This window comes from Trachurus trachurus (genome assembly GCF_905171665.1).
Source record: "Trachurus trachurus genome assembly, chromosome: 5".
In the NCBI taxonomy this organism is placed as follows: Eukaryota; Metazoa; Chordata; class Actinopteri; order Carangiformes; family Carangidae; genus Trachurus; species Trachurus trachurus.
In genome coordinates this window covers 36143295-36159388 of record NC_139896.1, presented here as the reverse complement: position 1 = coordinate 36159388, position 16094 = coordinate 36143295, and the positions used below count along the sequence as shown (strand labels likewise).

The window sequence follows — 16094 nt, the reverse complement described above, 5'->3', positions numbered from 1 at the left end:
GCGTCAGACATGAATGCAAACAAACAGTGTCTGGAAGCCGTCCATGTCGTTGTTCCTACAGTGGAGCATGACCACTGGCTGCTACAACTTCATCTTCTACTCTGACATGCCTTAATACAGCTCTCTTCAATCAGCAGTAAGAAATAATCACAACTTTTGTCCATGAAGTTGTCATCTTACACAACAAATAAACAATTAATTAGTTGGTGTAATTACTGGAAAAAAAGAAAGCCTGGTCTCAAGACAGTGTTACCACTGGAAAAACTTGGACAGATTTAGCTTTGCATGCACAAAAATAACAATGTCCCTATTTCTATTTTCACACATAAAACAATTCAGCAAAACATCCTGGAAGCCCAGTGCTGACGCCACATAATGTCTTTTTTCTTTGCTTTATCGAAACAACAGTCTGCTGCACAGAAGGGCCCTTTGGTGTGTCCGGCCTTACTGGCACACACACACACACACACCACTTTATTAATGGCTGCTCAGCTGATTGAGTGTGCTAAGATGCAAGTGCATGACAGCTCCCGGACTCAATAAGCCAATTATTCCCATTTCTTTTGGTTTACAACCACAGATTGACTGGTTCCTGTGCTTAAAGCACAGAATACACAGTGTTGTGCCTGGCTGTCGACAGTGTGTGTGTGTGTGTGTGAAAATGTGAGACGACATGAAGTGAGAAATAAATCTAAGTCAGTGATACATGTAAAAATCCCTTATAATCCAAAAACATACAGCAGGGAAAATAAGTATTGCATAGAGGCCATGGCGGTTGAGTGAATTACTCATTGTTTTTCTTTTAGACAACTGTACCTGCTAACTCCACATCTCTCTAAAGCTTTCTGCTCACTGGCTGCTGGACAACTCCTCTGAGTGTTCTTCTGACTCTGGCAGAAATCTTGCAGGAGCTCCTGGTCGTAGCCGGTTTATGTTCTTTTCACTTCCGGATAACGGTGCATTCAGAAGTTTAGAAACACGTCCGTCACCAGTGCCCTCAGTACGTTTTTCAACATAAGGTTGTGAAGAGCTCTTTGCTTTTACCCATCATGACATGCTTCTTGTGTGACACCTTGGTAATGAGCAGCCTTTTTATAGGCATCAATTAGGACTAAACCAGCTCATTTGCACTGATAGTTTGCACTAATACTGACAGCTTCCATCTGCTTTCTTGGCTTTCCATTCCTTTTTGCACCTCCTCTTTTTCTTCATGCGTTCAATATTTATTCCCTGTGTCATTTCACTTCTACACATAACTTAATTTATGACATTTATGGTTTGTCTGAAGTGGATTACTTGGGTTGTTACCAACATCTGGTGAAAATTTCATGTTAATTACCTGATTAGTCATATACTATGTATTTACTGAGAAAAATGTTGACGCGTTCAATACTTATTTTCCTCTGCTGTATATGAATATTGTAAATCATGAGGAAGCAAGGCTGTGAAAATCACCAGTCAGGATACACCCAATGCAAGCGGGTCACCTGCTCCACTGACAGATATTTCTTTGTAATTACACAAGATCAATCTGGCCATAAAAATAAACATTTATAGAGAGAAAAAACACACCCAGAGGGAAGCAGCTGATTATATTGATTCAGCTGCAACAACTCTCAGAAAACCCTGACGACCAAAAAGCTCTTCAGCTGTATCCATGACTTGTCAGCTTTCAAATCTGAGACTTTTTTTTAAAAGAGCAGCAGATGCACCACAAACAGCTCTTAGCTGGCAGGTATCAGCAAACTGGTTGGCTGATGATGATGATGATGATATTGCGAAAAGGGGAAGCGGGAGGGGCGTTGAGCGGGGGTAAATTACCTGATGGTGGGTTGGTCGAGGGCCCGTGGCAAACTGGTGGGGGAGGGAGGAGAGGTCCAGCAAGGAGATTGAAGCAGTGATGGCAAAGCGGGGAGAAAGAAAGAGCATAAGAGAGACACAGATATAAGATGAGTGATGGAGGCAGATGCTTGAAAATACAGTACAACAACCACAGAGCACCAAAGCCTTAAACACACGGCGCAGGATGCAGCACAGACCGGAGTCAGAGTGTGCATTTGTAAATAACGGCTTGTCATTTCCACTTTGAGCACCAGATAGACTGGATTTACACAACAACAATGCAGATACCGAAATACAAAGTGTTTAAGATATTAAAATAATTCCCAGTGTCCTATGTGGCAAACCTTCCCATTGTATCATCCTGTACGCGACTTCCTTTCTGTATGTGTACAGTTTGACTGAGGATGGAACCAGGCATGATTCATACATATTGCTAAAACAAGTAGGGATGCCCCGATTGATCATCCACAAATCATCACTGACCTATTTGCATAAGCAATATGTGATCAGTAGACACACACACACACACACAAATCAGTATTGACCCTGGGTCAGCCAATCTCACTCATAGCTTACAGTATCTGTGAAAAATGTGATTGGGGCATTCCTCTATAAAGAATGTATTCTGAGAATGCGGGAAAAGTCAATGTAATAATATTTGGACACGTCTTACAAGGCTGGGGAGATTTCTCGCAAAGGTGTTAACGTGTTACTCATGTTAAAGGGATAGTTCAACATTTTGGCAAATTCGCCTATTGCCATAATCCCTACATTCATACGGGTAGGTTTATTATTACCTTTAATTGTCGGTGCATGTTGTTTTGAGATCGGCGGGGCAGAGACGTGAGCTGCTCAGCTAACACAACGGAGGTAATGGTACATTGTCCCCTGTCCCTTAAAACTCATCAAATACACAATCCAACACCTCCATGTGACCTGCACATTCACCACGCTATGAGATAATCATGTATACAACACACAAAGCAAATACTCGGAACTACCCGCGCTTTGAAATCCCTCCACCCAACAGCCGTGCCTGGAATTCAGTTCTGCCTATGCATTTGTCTCAAAAATAACTCTGTCTTGTAAAGTTACATTATTATCTCATAGCGTGGTGAATGTGCAGGTCACAACTTGTCCATGAGAGTGTTGTGGAGTTGTTGGATTATGTATTTGATGAGTTTGATGAGGGACAGGGGACCAGTACCGTTCACCTCCATTGTGTTAGCTGAGCAGCTCACATCTCTAAACAACATGCACCCATAATTAAAGGTAATAAACCTACTCCTAGGACTATAGGGATTATGGCAATTTGGTGAACTTGCCAAAATGTTTAAAACTGCTACACTAAACTATATACTGGTAGAACAAAACATCTGGTAGTGAAGCCCAATTTAAACCCAAATTAACCCCAGACTAATACAATTGTCACATGATGTCTGAGGAAGGTCCAGCCTCTTCATCAGTAGACCTATTACTATTTCTGCTCTCAATAATTACAGGCTACATATTCTGGTATAAATGTACAAGACTATTTCAGATGGAGGTTAAGTGAAGGGAGAGACGGATGGGAGAAAATTACACCGGTGTAGACTGTAATGTAAAATTGCAATGATACAGTACCACCACCCACAACCAGCCTCTGAGGAAACAATGAAGGAGACTTCCATAAATAAATACTACGTTAAACTGCTTCAGTGCCTTGTGCGGCTCATTGTGGCGACTAAACATAAGACCCTCCGTCACTGAGTTAATGAAACCTCCACAATTTCAGTAACAGCCGCAGTAGACCGCAAACTGTTTGGGTTCTCCGAGGTGGTCGCGCTGAGAATCTACGAGCAGAGGGACACTCACCGGGCGACTCTGTGGCTGTGCATTTATTGGCTGTGTCTGGGGAGAGTACACTAGAGGGGCGGAGCCAGCATTTTGTCCAGGGTTGTACGGAGACTGTCGAAAGAAGAAATAAGAAAGATGGACAGGAGAGGGAGAAGGTTTGTTAAATGGTCATTTCATCGTTTAACACCTTTAGGGGCAATCTGTAAAATTCCTCAACAATACACCAGACATCACAACACTAACTTACTCTGGATGCTGCTAGGAGAAAAGGTTTTCAATTGGGGTTTATGTACTGCGCAAAGATAATTGGTACCCGCAAGGACTTTTATTCTTCATCTGGTGTGCAGTGGGGCTCGGCAGGAGTGGGTTTTAAACAGATAGTTACTCTTCCTCTTCCTCGAGCCGCTGCTGATCTGGTTGTGATAATTTCAGTTTGCGCTGGCAGACTATTTATAGAAAGCTGTAGAGAGCCTAGAGCTGCTTTAGGGTGAGGCAGTGGGCCATTAGGCTGTAATGGTAAAGAGGAACATCTAGATTCCTCGCGAGCGCAGTCGCATACTTCCAGAGAGGCTGAGTCACAGAGCAACATGCTTGGAAATGGGAGCAGCCAGGCAGTCTCCCATGCCAGGTCCACAAGCAGCAGTTAGACTGAGAGGTAGAATGTAGGTCTAACCATCACAGCCAACGCTTCAAAATGTGACATTAATGCCGCTGTGGCTTTTTCTTTTTTTCATTAAACCTCTTTCAGCTGGAGACTTTTATAGGTCTGCGTAATGACAGACCCATATACCTGAAGTCACGTTGAGCAAATGTCCATGACCTCATGGTGAAATGGCTGTGGCGTGACTAACAGCTGATTAGTTTGGATTGTTTAACCAATAACACTGACAGTGTAGTCTTCCTTCTGGGAATACAGCAGCCGACGCAGCAGAGAAGGTTCGGTGGCAGGGGGTTTGTACTTGATAACATCATTTAATATCAAATGACAAGCCATAATTAATTAGAAAGCATATGTTCAATGTCTGACAGCGCCTCAGTCATATGCATGAGTCTGTACATGTATGAGTCAGCCCTGCCATAGGCTCCACAACCTGTTTATCTCCACTTTGCCACATGTATGCTTGGTTTGACCCCGCCTGACCCTTATCAGGATTACAGATGGAGTCCATATAGAATACACTAGATGTATGTATATGCAGTATATGCTCGTCTGCGGGCAGTGGTGCACAGGAATTGCTCAAGAATTTGACCCTAGTTTAAAATCACATCACTATCTGAATTGCATGTAAAACAACACAGTCAAGCACAGAGCCTATTGTTGTTGAGGACAAGTGTGGGAGATGATAAAAAAAGGAAAATAAAACATGAAGAAAGCTGATGTAGGAGAAGACATAATACATGTTAGGGGTAGGAGATATGGGGCCAGTCCATATTTCTATTTTTTATTAATTTATTAATTCCTGTTGGCCAGTCTTGTTGTGTATGTTATTTTGTTTATATTTGTTTATGACACTGGCCACTGGTAATTTTGTTGTATTCTTTTTTTCAATGACAATAAGGCTTCTATCTATCTATCTATCTATCTATCTATCTATCTATCTATCTATCTATCTATCTATCTATCTATCTATCTATCTATCTATCTATCTTGCAACAAATATATAAAGATTTTCTCAAAACAAATTGTCAAAATTTAAGTTTTTCACATCCAAAAATTCTACAAGAGATCCTAAAAATGTAAAAGATAATCTCAAGTGTTTCTTCAATTTAGCGTATCCTGTGGTGAAAATGTGTCATGGTGTATTTATACTGGGAAATGATAAACCAATAGTAACGTAGTAAGTGTTGCCCAGCCCTGACACAAGTCATGAAACAGAAAGAGACAAATGGACAGAGCAAACATCAACGTGCAGAGAGGATGACGGCGGACACAGTAGCAGACTCACCCCTCCGCCTGCCTCCCAGCCCTTAGGGTAGCGATATGGGGAAGCTGTGGGTACTGATACCTGAGAGAGCGCCGGGGAGTGGGCGTGGCCAGGCGGCGTACCGGCCAGGTTGGGGTGTCCCTTTGTGATGTCGTGAGCAGAATAAGGACCAGCATGCCTGGGTACCTGTGTCACATAAACAACCAGGATAGACAGATAAACAAAATGCTATATTACGTCAGATTTATGCACACAAACACACATACACACACACACTGATGTGGAAGAGGAACAGCACTGGCAGGCTTCCACAGGTCATTAGTCCTCCCTCCTGCTAAGGAATGTAAATTAAGCACTCCAGGATTAGCCCCTGTCCCTGTGTGTGTGCAGAGGTAAAGACCTGAGCTGTGCATGGGTGTTGGAGGCTGCTGCACTTGGCTGAGGACCGGGCTCTGGCCTGGGCTCTGGCCTGGGCTCTGGCCTGGGCTCTGGCCTCTCCTGCAGCCTGCTGGGCCAAACTATGCCGTGCAAGGATGTCTGAGCCTCATATGGCCAAAACTGGGTCAGGTAATGATACTGCATCCCCTTCAGCTGTGATCTATAGAGTGCCGAAGCGGAAGCAGGAAGTAACGGCGCCATGGGTCCTCAATTCGAAAAAAGTCTCCATACAAATGAACGGGAGTCCAAGTTTTATTTTGTGATCCGTTTGAATTGTGCCATGAGAAAAAAATATGACCTCTACCTGTTTAAAACATCACGTTTCATGAAGAGAAATCAGCAGTTTATCGTAAAACGACAACAGAAGAATGTATTTTGTGTGACGACCGCTCTAGGACTACAAATCTGGTGTCCCACAAAAAATACGTCACCAACTGACACGGGAAAGGGCGGCATTTGGTGACGTCACCTACGCCACCTGGAGTCTTTCTGGTTACGGACTCTTTGGAATTTTATTTTACAATAGGTTTACAACAAACTGCTGATTTCTCAGCATGAAACGTCATGTTTTAAACAGGTAGAGGACATATTTTTTTCTCATGGCACAATTCAAACGGATCACAAAATAAAACTTGGACTCCCGTTCATTTGTATGGAGACTTTTTTTCGATTTGAGGACCCATGGCGCCGTTACTTCCTGCTTCTGCTTCGGCACTATATACTATAGCGCACCTGATACAACTGAGTCATGATCTGGATATATAGGCCTACGAACGGGGAGGGGGGGGGGGGGGGGGCTGGGGGGGGGTACGGGTGGCGGTGGGGTAGGCACCAGTCATGTGAGCAATGCGAGAGGCAAAGATGAGATTTGACTCAGCTCTTAGCCTGTGGTGGTGTGGCAGGATGGGCTCTGGCTGCTGCAGCTGTGGGCTGGCAGCCTGGCAGCCTGGCAGCCTGGCACCGCTGCAGGTGCTGCTTGTTGCTGCAGCAGCCTGACACACCAGGGACTGAGAGAGGAGAGGAGAGGATACTGCAGGAAGAAAGCAGGAGGCAGACACTGTGACAGCCTGGAGAGCTCAGCCAAACCACCTCTTTCCTCTCCTAACAGAACCTGGCCAGAAGAGCTTTAAAGACACCTCCCTACACTTAGATTTGTTTTTTTTAAACCCTCCCAGCAGCGTTTTATGATTTGCATCTACTGGTACTACATGCATCATTGTGCGCTGCTTCTATAGGAGCGATGTGATCATTTCACCATCTTCTCCGTGTGGCCCACTTCCCTCAGATGACCTGGGATAAAGCAACTAATCTAGCTGCTGTTGCCATGGGAGGAGCCTGCTCCGCTTCAGGCAAGTGACTGATTCCGAGGACATACAGAGTGATGGGATGGGGGAGGGGAGGTAAGCGGCTGTATAGCGGCTGTACATGAGGAGAAATGAGGGGGAGGGTGGAGGGGGTTGATGGGGGCGCAAACCCAGCATCCTCTTTACAAAAAGAAAAAAAAAACCTGTTTCATGCCATGCGCAGGCTTTATTTCCACCAGTGTCATCATTGTTGCAGCCTAACCAGTAACCCCCCCCCCCCCACCCTGAAAAATGAAACTCCAGAGCTACAAAATCTCATAAAACCTTCAATGTTTCCAGTGCTGTTGTAGCACAGCAGATAAACGTGCTCACAAGCTAAACGGCCCGTCGTCCAGCGCACACTGACTCTCTTTGTGCGACTCATAGCTACAACCACCAATCCAGAAATGTTATCGCCGGCAACGTCGCCTCTCTGCCGTTCGATAATCAAAGCGGCAGATCTAAGGTAATACTGCTGCTATCCTTACAAATGGTGGTATTATCGACATAAAAGCACCACGGGGGATCACAAAAAAACGCACAAGCACATATTTTCCCTCACAAATGACTGCCACAATGTTGGTATTAAAATATCACAAACGTCTGAGTGATCGCCTTTCATTTAGTGTGAGGAAAACAAAATAAAAACGTTCATAAAATGCAAAGTGAAAAGGAAATCAATATTCTTATCTGTTTCCTTTAGTAAGAGACATTCATTTACAAGATTTTGCAACAGTGGAACTGGAGGTATCTTTGCCTTTCAATAGGATTGTCATTACACATTGTTGTCACACATCTCCATCTATCAAGCACTCTAACAAATGCAGGGAAATGCAGACATGGCTCAGGACAGTGCAGCAGAGGACTGGTCACTACAAACCAGATGATAAATAGCCTCAAAGTTCAGCCGAGGACAGAGCGCAGAGGCAGAATTTAATCTTTTTTTTTTTGTTTTTTTTGTTGTTGCTGTAACCAAATCTAACTGTGTAAGCCCGTAACACCCATGCCGACGCTCCAGGAAACTTCAAATAAAAACCAACAATTATTATGTCAATATCATAATGACAACTGTTGTCTGATGCGGGAAATGTTCATTAATTCAGTGAATTAGGCAGAGGCTCCCTGAGGTGACAAAAAGTCCACAGCAGCACTCCTGCGGTCAGATCACACCGTCTTCAAGCACACACACACACACACACACACACACACACACACACACACACACAAAGGAATTTTCATATTTGCTGTAAAATCGACTCAAATTTACACTTTCCAAGTAAACTATTCTTCTTCTGTCCAGTCTCAAAAGACAATGTGCAGCCAAAACATGAACTATTAAAAGAATGAAGGCAGGGTCTAAGTCATTGTTAGAGTATCTTGCGTGGTACAAAACACTCAGCGATTAGGGGCACTTGCTAAAACAAATCATCTCATGTGTGAATATTTTCTCGGGGCTGAATTTATTTGCAATCACTTCCCTGACACGTTCCGGCCTGAAAAACACTGTCATAATATATTGTGAGAGGGGCGTTTCTAATATTTTGTCCCACTCATTTATCTCAGTGAGCGTGGACTTAATATTAGAAACATGTGTTTGTAAGAAGCAGTGCAGCTCAGTGGCATCGAAATAAACAACCAAAACATAAACATAATAAACCTCCATAGAGGCAGTGTTGGAGATTAGACTTGTTGTGCGCAGTGGGACCTAAAAACACTGCAACATGACTGTCTGTGTCTGGTCAAGTTGAGCTTTTGAAACTTTTGCGTCCTCAAACTGTGTCCGACTGTGGACGTGGAGTGGTATGGGTGCAGTGCAGTGTTTGCACAGGTGGATTTCTGTACAGTATGTGAGTGGGGGCTGCATGCAGTGACTCACGCTGTAGACTGCGACTCCAGGCTGTGTGGGGAAGATTCGGTCATCCAGTGATGGCTGAACCCGTGGGATTCTGGTGAAGGTGCGTTAAGGAAAAGACTCTAAAGGGCATCTGGAGATGTAAATAAGTTTCCACTCTAGATGAGGGTTGGACAGCTTTGCAGCTTAGCACACCCTCATATACATGCAGGAGACACCGTCAAGTACTGAACCACATCAAACCTACTTTCACATATAACTCAACTTGGCCTGCTATGTTTTGAAACTTTGCCATTTAGCAAACGGTGACGTAACTGTGCTGACACAGTTTTTATTCTACAGCTCTGTTTATGTGCAGTTACATTAGCTGATTCAGATCCAAAGGGCTTTCCTCAAACCCCAATAGCTCGCTAGTTTAATTTCAAGGTTCCCCCCCAACCACCCCGCCCTAAATGCCCCATCTCCGAGAGTACACCATGTACCTTCACCATTTTGCAAGAGTTAAAGGGAAAATGTGAAATGGATTTCTGGACTACTTGGAGGCGAGGGGGGACGGTCAGAGCTGAAGACGAGACAACTGCTGCTCTCCCCGTACATGGTTATAGCCGAGGTAGAAACTCAATTCAGGAGGAATTTACTATTTCTTCCGCAACAAAGTAGAACAATAAAAAAAGATTAAAGAATTATCTCTTGACGTGACATTGAGTAAACCTCTAACACGCTTTAGCGAGGCTTACAAGAGGAGATAACTTTCTCTTACAGACGTAAATCAGATGTTAGGAGACAAAAGGAGGGGGAATGTGTACGAGCCACACAGAGGGAAGCCCTGTGCGGTTAGTAACCTGCTCAAGCAGTTGTCTCTGACAGGACACGCTCGCACACTGGCTGGTCACATGGTTTAAGGGAAACCGAACGTCTGGCTTTCTTCCTTTCACCCAAATCACGCCTCCCTCCCTCTCCCCTAAGCCCTCTTCCTTTACTCGGCTCTTGCCTGCAGGGGCTGTCATCTCTCGGCCCCCTGCCAGCACCTCCACTTGTAACCGACAACACAAGAGGGAGGGGGGGGGATAAAGAGAGAAAGGAACCGTTTAAAAAAAGACGGCTGCGTTTCAAGAAAGCAGAAGCACAGCAGGAAGCATTATCTATTTCATGGCTGGGGAATTTGGAGGAGAAAAAAAAAAGGAGAAAAGAAAACATGTCCATCCTCGCTCTCGCATCGTATACACACTGAGAAATTAAGAGTAATTAGAGGTTCGGTCTCTTCACACTCACATGACAGTCTAGGTAAAAAGGAGTACAATAACACTGCGCTATGATCAGACCATTTACATTTCTTCTTTCTGTTAAATCGTACGCCAACAATCCAACATAGAACATTTCCAAAGATCGCCTTTTCCATTATTCACAGTCTAAAAACCAATAACTTTGTGCTGCCACAATAGTAATAATCATTTGCAAATATTTCTTGACCCCAGTCTGGCCAGTGACAGACGGAGCGTGAGACAGGAGGAGGAGTGTCAACAGTGAGGCAACCCGATCTGTCTGCTCTACATGACCACTAGTAAACAGAGCTGTGGGAACAAGGCGTAGTCAGGTGAAACCGGGGCTCAACCTGCCGGAGCAACAGGAACAATCCTGGCTGAAGGTCGGGGGTCGTCGTCAGCGGCAGCAGCAGCAGCAGCAGCAGCAGAGGGCAGGACATGCAAACTCATGAATGATCAGGTGAAACCAGACAGAAATCTACCAGGGCTTTGGGCCGACTTGATCTCATTTTAAACAGCAGCCAAAATGTGAAAAAAAGAGGAGATTATTTGAATGGCTCAAAGCCCATATGCAGATTTCTGTCATTTCAGGAGGGAACACCTGATGTAATTGGATTGATCGTTGTTGTGCCATAAACCAGCAGTGCTATCTGACTGCATATTTCCAGTTAAGAAACACATTTAACTGGAGAACTGATCCAGTCTGGTTTCTTTTCCTTCTGCTAATTCATTCTACATGAAAACATGCTGATAAAGGGAATCTGTCCTTTGATATCAAAACATGAGGAGCTACATGAGCATCCATAATAATTAGCCAGCAAACTGGACATCAAAGATGTGAAACATGGCATGCTGACATATGAAGAGATGCTACACTGTGGTTTAAGTTGCTTTGCTTTTTTTTTTTTGCAATTTTAAGCTTGACTGCTGAGAGGTGGTGAAGACACCGCTGATGCTTGAGATGGAGCATCACATCCAGTTGTTCAAAGGTAATCCGACTGGATTTTGGATAATGGATTGGATCAAATCTTGACAATGGGTTGTTCAAAACCAAAAACGGATTCTGAGATCGGATTAGATTAGATCACATAATCCAATCTTGGTTTTCATCTGGATCAAACCCTCAGTTTGTGTTGTTCAAAACTGTTTAGTAGGATCGGGATAACGTTGATCCAAAAAAACAGGATTATACTGATCCCAGCAGTCGGGTGGATTCAGGGGGATTTCAGGAACAAAAAGTGATTTAAATCAAATAAACAATATTTATAATGTAGTATATACATTTATTGATTTATATTTTGCACCAAATTTTTAAACCATAACAGTGATAGTAAATGAAGTTAACTTTTGAATATTCTACAACTGAAAAACCTTTCCCCAAACTGAATTTAATGAAATTTGAAGTTTGAATTTAAAACACATGGCGAAATATTCACAATTTCACTAATGTACTGTCCATTTTGAGTGAGCCCATGCTGCTGTTCTAAAATTAAGACGGATTACGTGATCCTGGATAGCAAAAAAGGGATTTCAAAATCCGGATAATTTTTATCCAGATTACACCTTTTGAATTTATGTGGAGCCCTCCATGGGGGGGGGGGGGGGGGCACTAGGCAGGTAACCAGCTGGGCACAGACACTTCACAGCTCGACTGCATGCACGCATCAGGCTCGACCATGAAAGTGGCTGACCGCGCTAATTAGACATTATTCATTAGTTTGATCTCCATTTAATTTTCTGCTTGACGAGAGAGGGAAGGCACAATGTCAACTTAAAGACTTACAACAGGGATACTGCTTCAGAGAGTGGAAGTGGAACCGCAACATCCAGCTGGACAGTATGACAGCGATACTCTGAGAAGGTGCGCACTGCGCAGTGAGTGAGATTGGGGGGAAATTAAAAGGTTTGTGCACAGGCACTTCTGCTTCAAACAGGGTTACTACCTCCTGAGGTAGGCCAGGGTGTGTTGCAATATACGTTGTTAATAAACTGTTAAATCTGGCGCCCCGGCCTCAAACGTGCCCCATGCTGACCCCCCGTTCACTGAGGAGATGATAAAGTAGCTTCAGCCACTCCTCCTTGTCCCCTGACCCCACTGTGACCTGTAAGCCACATTTAGGAGGGAAAAGCTGCTGCTGCTCCCGCTTCCATCATTAGCTTACTGTAAAGCCACTTAAGTGCTGGGTGTGAGAGAGGGAGAGAAAGGGGGAGACAAGAGAGGAGGCACAGCCTTACAAATAGCAGGGGTGTGATGGGGAGGATGACGCAGCTCAGTAAACTTTAATCTGTATTATTACTGAATAAATTAATGGAAAACAGCTGTATAGTGAACAACCTTGTCCCCCTGACTGCAAAACACTTCAACATATCTAAGAAAAAGAGGCAAGAGCAGGTCAGAGCTGTGAGCTGTTTTTGCTGACTTAGCTGCTCTGTAGACAAATAACACCTAAATCAAATAGTGATGTTTGCACAGGCGGATGGTTCCACACAGGCTTTTTTTTTGCCACAGCAAAAAGGTCCTGGGTTACATAGATATGATATATACATTTCAAATAAAGCTAAGAGGAGCTTGCCATGTCACTTCTTAATGATGCAGTCTACCTGGAAGTCTTAGTGCAGAGTGTTGAGAGTGGAGGCACAGGAAGTGAGTGGAGACGGCCCAGATGGTGCAGACACAAACCCTCCTTCCCCCTGCTGGCCCACCGGCCACTCTCACACACACACACACACACTCTCACTCTCAAACACACACACACACACATACACACACAGTTGGATAAAAGCGGAGCTCACAAAGCTCTCACTGCCTGCTGTTGCTGAGACTGCTCTTTCACTACAGTATGAACAATAGTTGGTTGGTGGATTCATCTCTTACAAACCAAATCTTGAAGAAAATGCATTCCAAGGCTACAGACATCCAGAATCATTGTTGCTTCAGCTGTGGTCAGTCTGTATCTCTAAGGACTTAAATGCAAAATAAATAAATAATAAATAATAAAAATTAATTAATGAAATACCCCAAAAATGTATATTACATAAAAATATGTCCTTTCTGACACTTACAGGTTGAAATCCTCTCTCAAGTTGCTACTTCATATGGATTAAAGTCATGTCGAAAACATGACGCCAACATGGAGAAGCCAACATTTTTGTGCCCTCAAACCAAAACACATGCAAATGGCCTGTTCAGAAGAGGCTTCACTTATCCATTGGAGAGTCTGTGCTCATGTTAAGTTTATAATCTGCACAGGTCGAGTCTGCTCTCCTTCAAATTACAGGAGTCTTTGAAAATCAAGCTTTGTAAATAAGTGTGTTTGACTAAAGTGTTGCTGAACTGCGTTTGGTCAGACGCAGGTGAAATAAGGATATGACTGGCTGTGTCTTTAGACAAATGGATCCTCTCACTGAACATGCAATATTGCACTGGTGCATTTGTAAGTCAAAGCATCAGTTTTTGCTCTCACACAAATATGAACACATTTTTGGCAAAAGCTGTAGCACTACTTCCTGACAAGTAGCTGTGAATATTGTGAACTCCACTCAGGCTCATTGTGTGGGTGGGATAGAACTCCAAATGCGGAGTTCATCATTAATATCAAGTGCTGTGAGAGAAGTTAAAAGCAAAGTGACTACAATCAGAAAACGCCTTTTTTTTCACCAGTTACTGGGTAGATTTAAAAAAAAAAAAAAAAAGGCTGATTCTGTACTAAATGCAGGCACCCATTCAAAAAAACACACATCAGTGATATTGTGTAAATGTTTCTTCAGATAAAACAACACTGGCAGAACTCAAACAGTGTGCAGGATGTCTTCTTCAACAGGCCACTCCCTCTCTGGAAAGAACAGTCCTGCATGCTGGCTCATAACAACTCAGCAGTTTATTTATAACATCCCACAGTCAGTATACTCATGAGAATATCTTCTCATGCAGGCTGCACACACCTGTCCTGAAATACAGGACTACTGTGCTGTGACCTCCCAGCTGGGTCCACGCATGACGTCGCTACACCTTCTAACTGACTGAGTGCATGTCTGCCTCACTGCTTACATGACACTTCTGTGGCTTTGTTGGCTAAGATGTATCCAAACAGAAACATAAATCATGAGGACAATAAAAGTTTTAAATGTTTGCAAAGTTATGAGACAGAAGTAGTCAGCCACTTCAAAAAGAGATGAGAGTAATGTCCCGTGAGAGCCGAGGGGGTGTCCTGAGAGAGGAGCAAGGGAAAACGGGGGAAAAGCCCCCGGTTTTTTCCTCAGCTGGGCCAGCAGTGGGATGAGGTGAGCTGCTGTGGGGGGATGGAAAGAAAGATGGGAGGGCTGAAGCAGGCTGGCTGACCTGGGCCTTTGTTGGCAGATGGTGGGAAGCGCCACCTTGGCCTCTCGCACTGAATGTTAAGCAGCACTGCCATTGTCTGGCAAGCGCAGCAGCAGACGCATGCGCCGGTTGTTTCTCTGGCAACCAGGAACAGAAACAAACTGCCCCCCCCCCCCCCCCCCCCCTCCTCACAATTGCATACATACACTTACACGCCTCACCATCCTGTCTCTGAACCCTTGTGCATCTCAGGACTCCACAATCACACACGCCAACATCCTCCCGAGTGGGAATTCCCATACACTGGGCAAGGCCAGACAAGGAATCACATGCATCCTTGCTCTCCCGACCTCTGAAGTCTAAGGAGAGTGAGAGGTCAGACAAGTGGTGACACTTCAGACGGTCTGTTTTCATACCGACATGAAGATCACATGCTGTGTGGTCTAGTGTTGTGGTCAAGAAAACAGGATCCTGCGACCAGCAGGGTGATATTACATTTTCTTTTTATAAATTGACTAATTCAATGTTAGTGTAATTCACTCTTACAAGTAATTCCCCACCTGCAGTACGGATTATGTAATGAAAACAATAAGTCCTATCTTATTACACTGAAAGACATTCCATATTCAATATCACGCTATTAAATGGTTTTAGAGTCACTGAAGTGCCATACCACATACTTAGAACAACCTTTCAGCACTTTTCAACAACAAAGCGAATGTGATTCATTTCATAAAAGTTGGACAGGTGGGCTAATTCTTAATTTGTAATGACATTTGAAAATGTGTTACGTTAAGTAATTGCAAGGGCACTGCATGGCAATCTGATGGATGTGTGGAACAGGTTTAACAGGAACACTGATCCAACTGTGTCAGTGGACACAATTTCACAAAAAGGGGTCAGAAATCCCATAATGTGACACAAAATCATCCCTAAGGCTTGGCAATGGTTAAGTTACACTAATCAAGACAGAGCGATCACAAGAAACCAAAAAATAAGAGTTTAAAAAACAGAAATATTTACCATTATTCAAATTATTGCTATAGATCCCTATCCTTTACACAAGACATTCATTGAGTAAATGGAGTGCGTGCTGTTCTGTACTTAACTAGTCGACACAGGGTCTTGCAATCACACAGCTAAAAGTAGGCTAAGCAAATTTAACAGTGGTTTCAAAAAGCCTGGAGAGTCGGAAGAGGGCACGGCACAATGGATAAAGGAGCCATTATCTTCTGTGTTGTTTGATGTTCTCATCGAACTCGCAAATGCAAAGGCATC

The 16094-nt window shown here is 43.8% G+C and overlaps 1 protein-coding gene across 9 annotated transcripts in view; it reads right to left on the bottom strand.

Annotated features, from left to right (window-relative positions):
• eif4g3a (eukaryotic translation initiation factor 4 gamma, 3a) overlaps positions 1 to 16094 on the bottom strand; it is a 57086-nt gene that overhangs the window by 38924 nt on the left and 2068 nt on the right. For 8 of the 9 annotated variants that reach the window (XM_083972664.1, XM_083972665.1, XM_083972668.1 and 5 more), the window contains exons 2-5: positions 9261 to 9330; positions 5625 to 5789; positions 3697 to 3789; positions 1822 to 1854 (exon numbers count right to left, since the gene is read on the bottom strand). In XM_083972664.1, the coding sequence (XP_083828790.1) occupies positions 1822 to 1854; positions 3697 to 3789; positions 5625 to 5789; positions 9261 to 9330 (361 nt within the window). The remainder of the gene's footprint in view (positions 1 to 1821; positions 1855 to 3696; positions 3790 to 5624; positions 5790 to 9260; positions 9331 to 16094) is intronic. The other variant, XM_083972667.1, reaches the window with a different exon arrangement.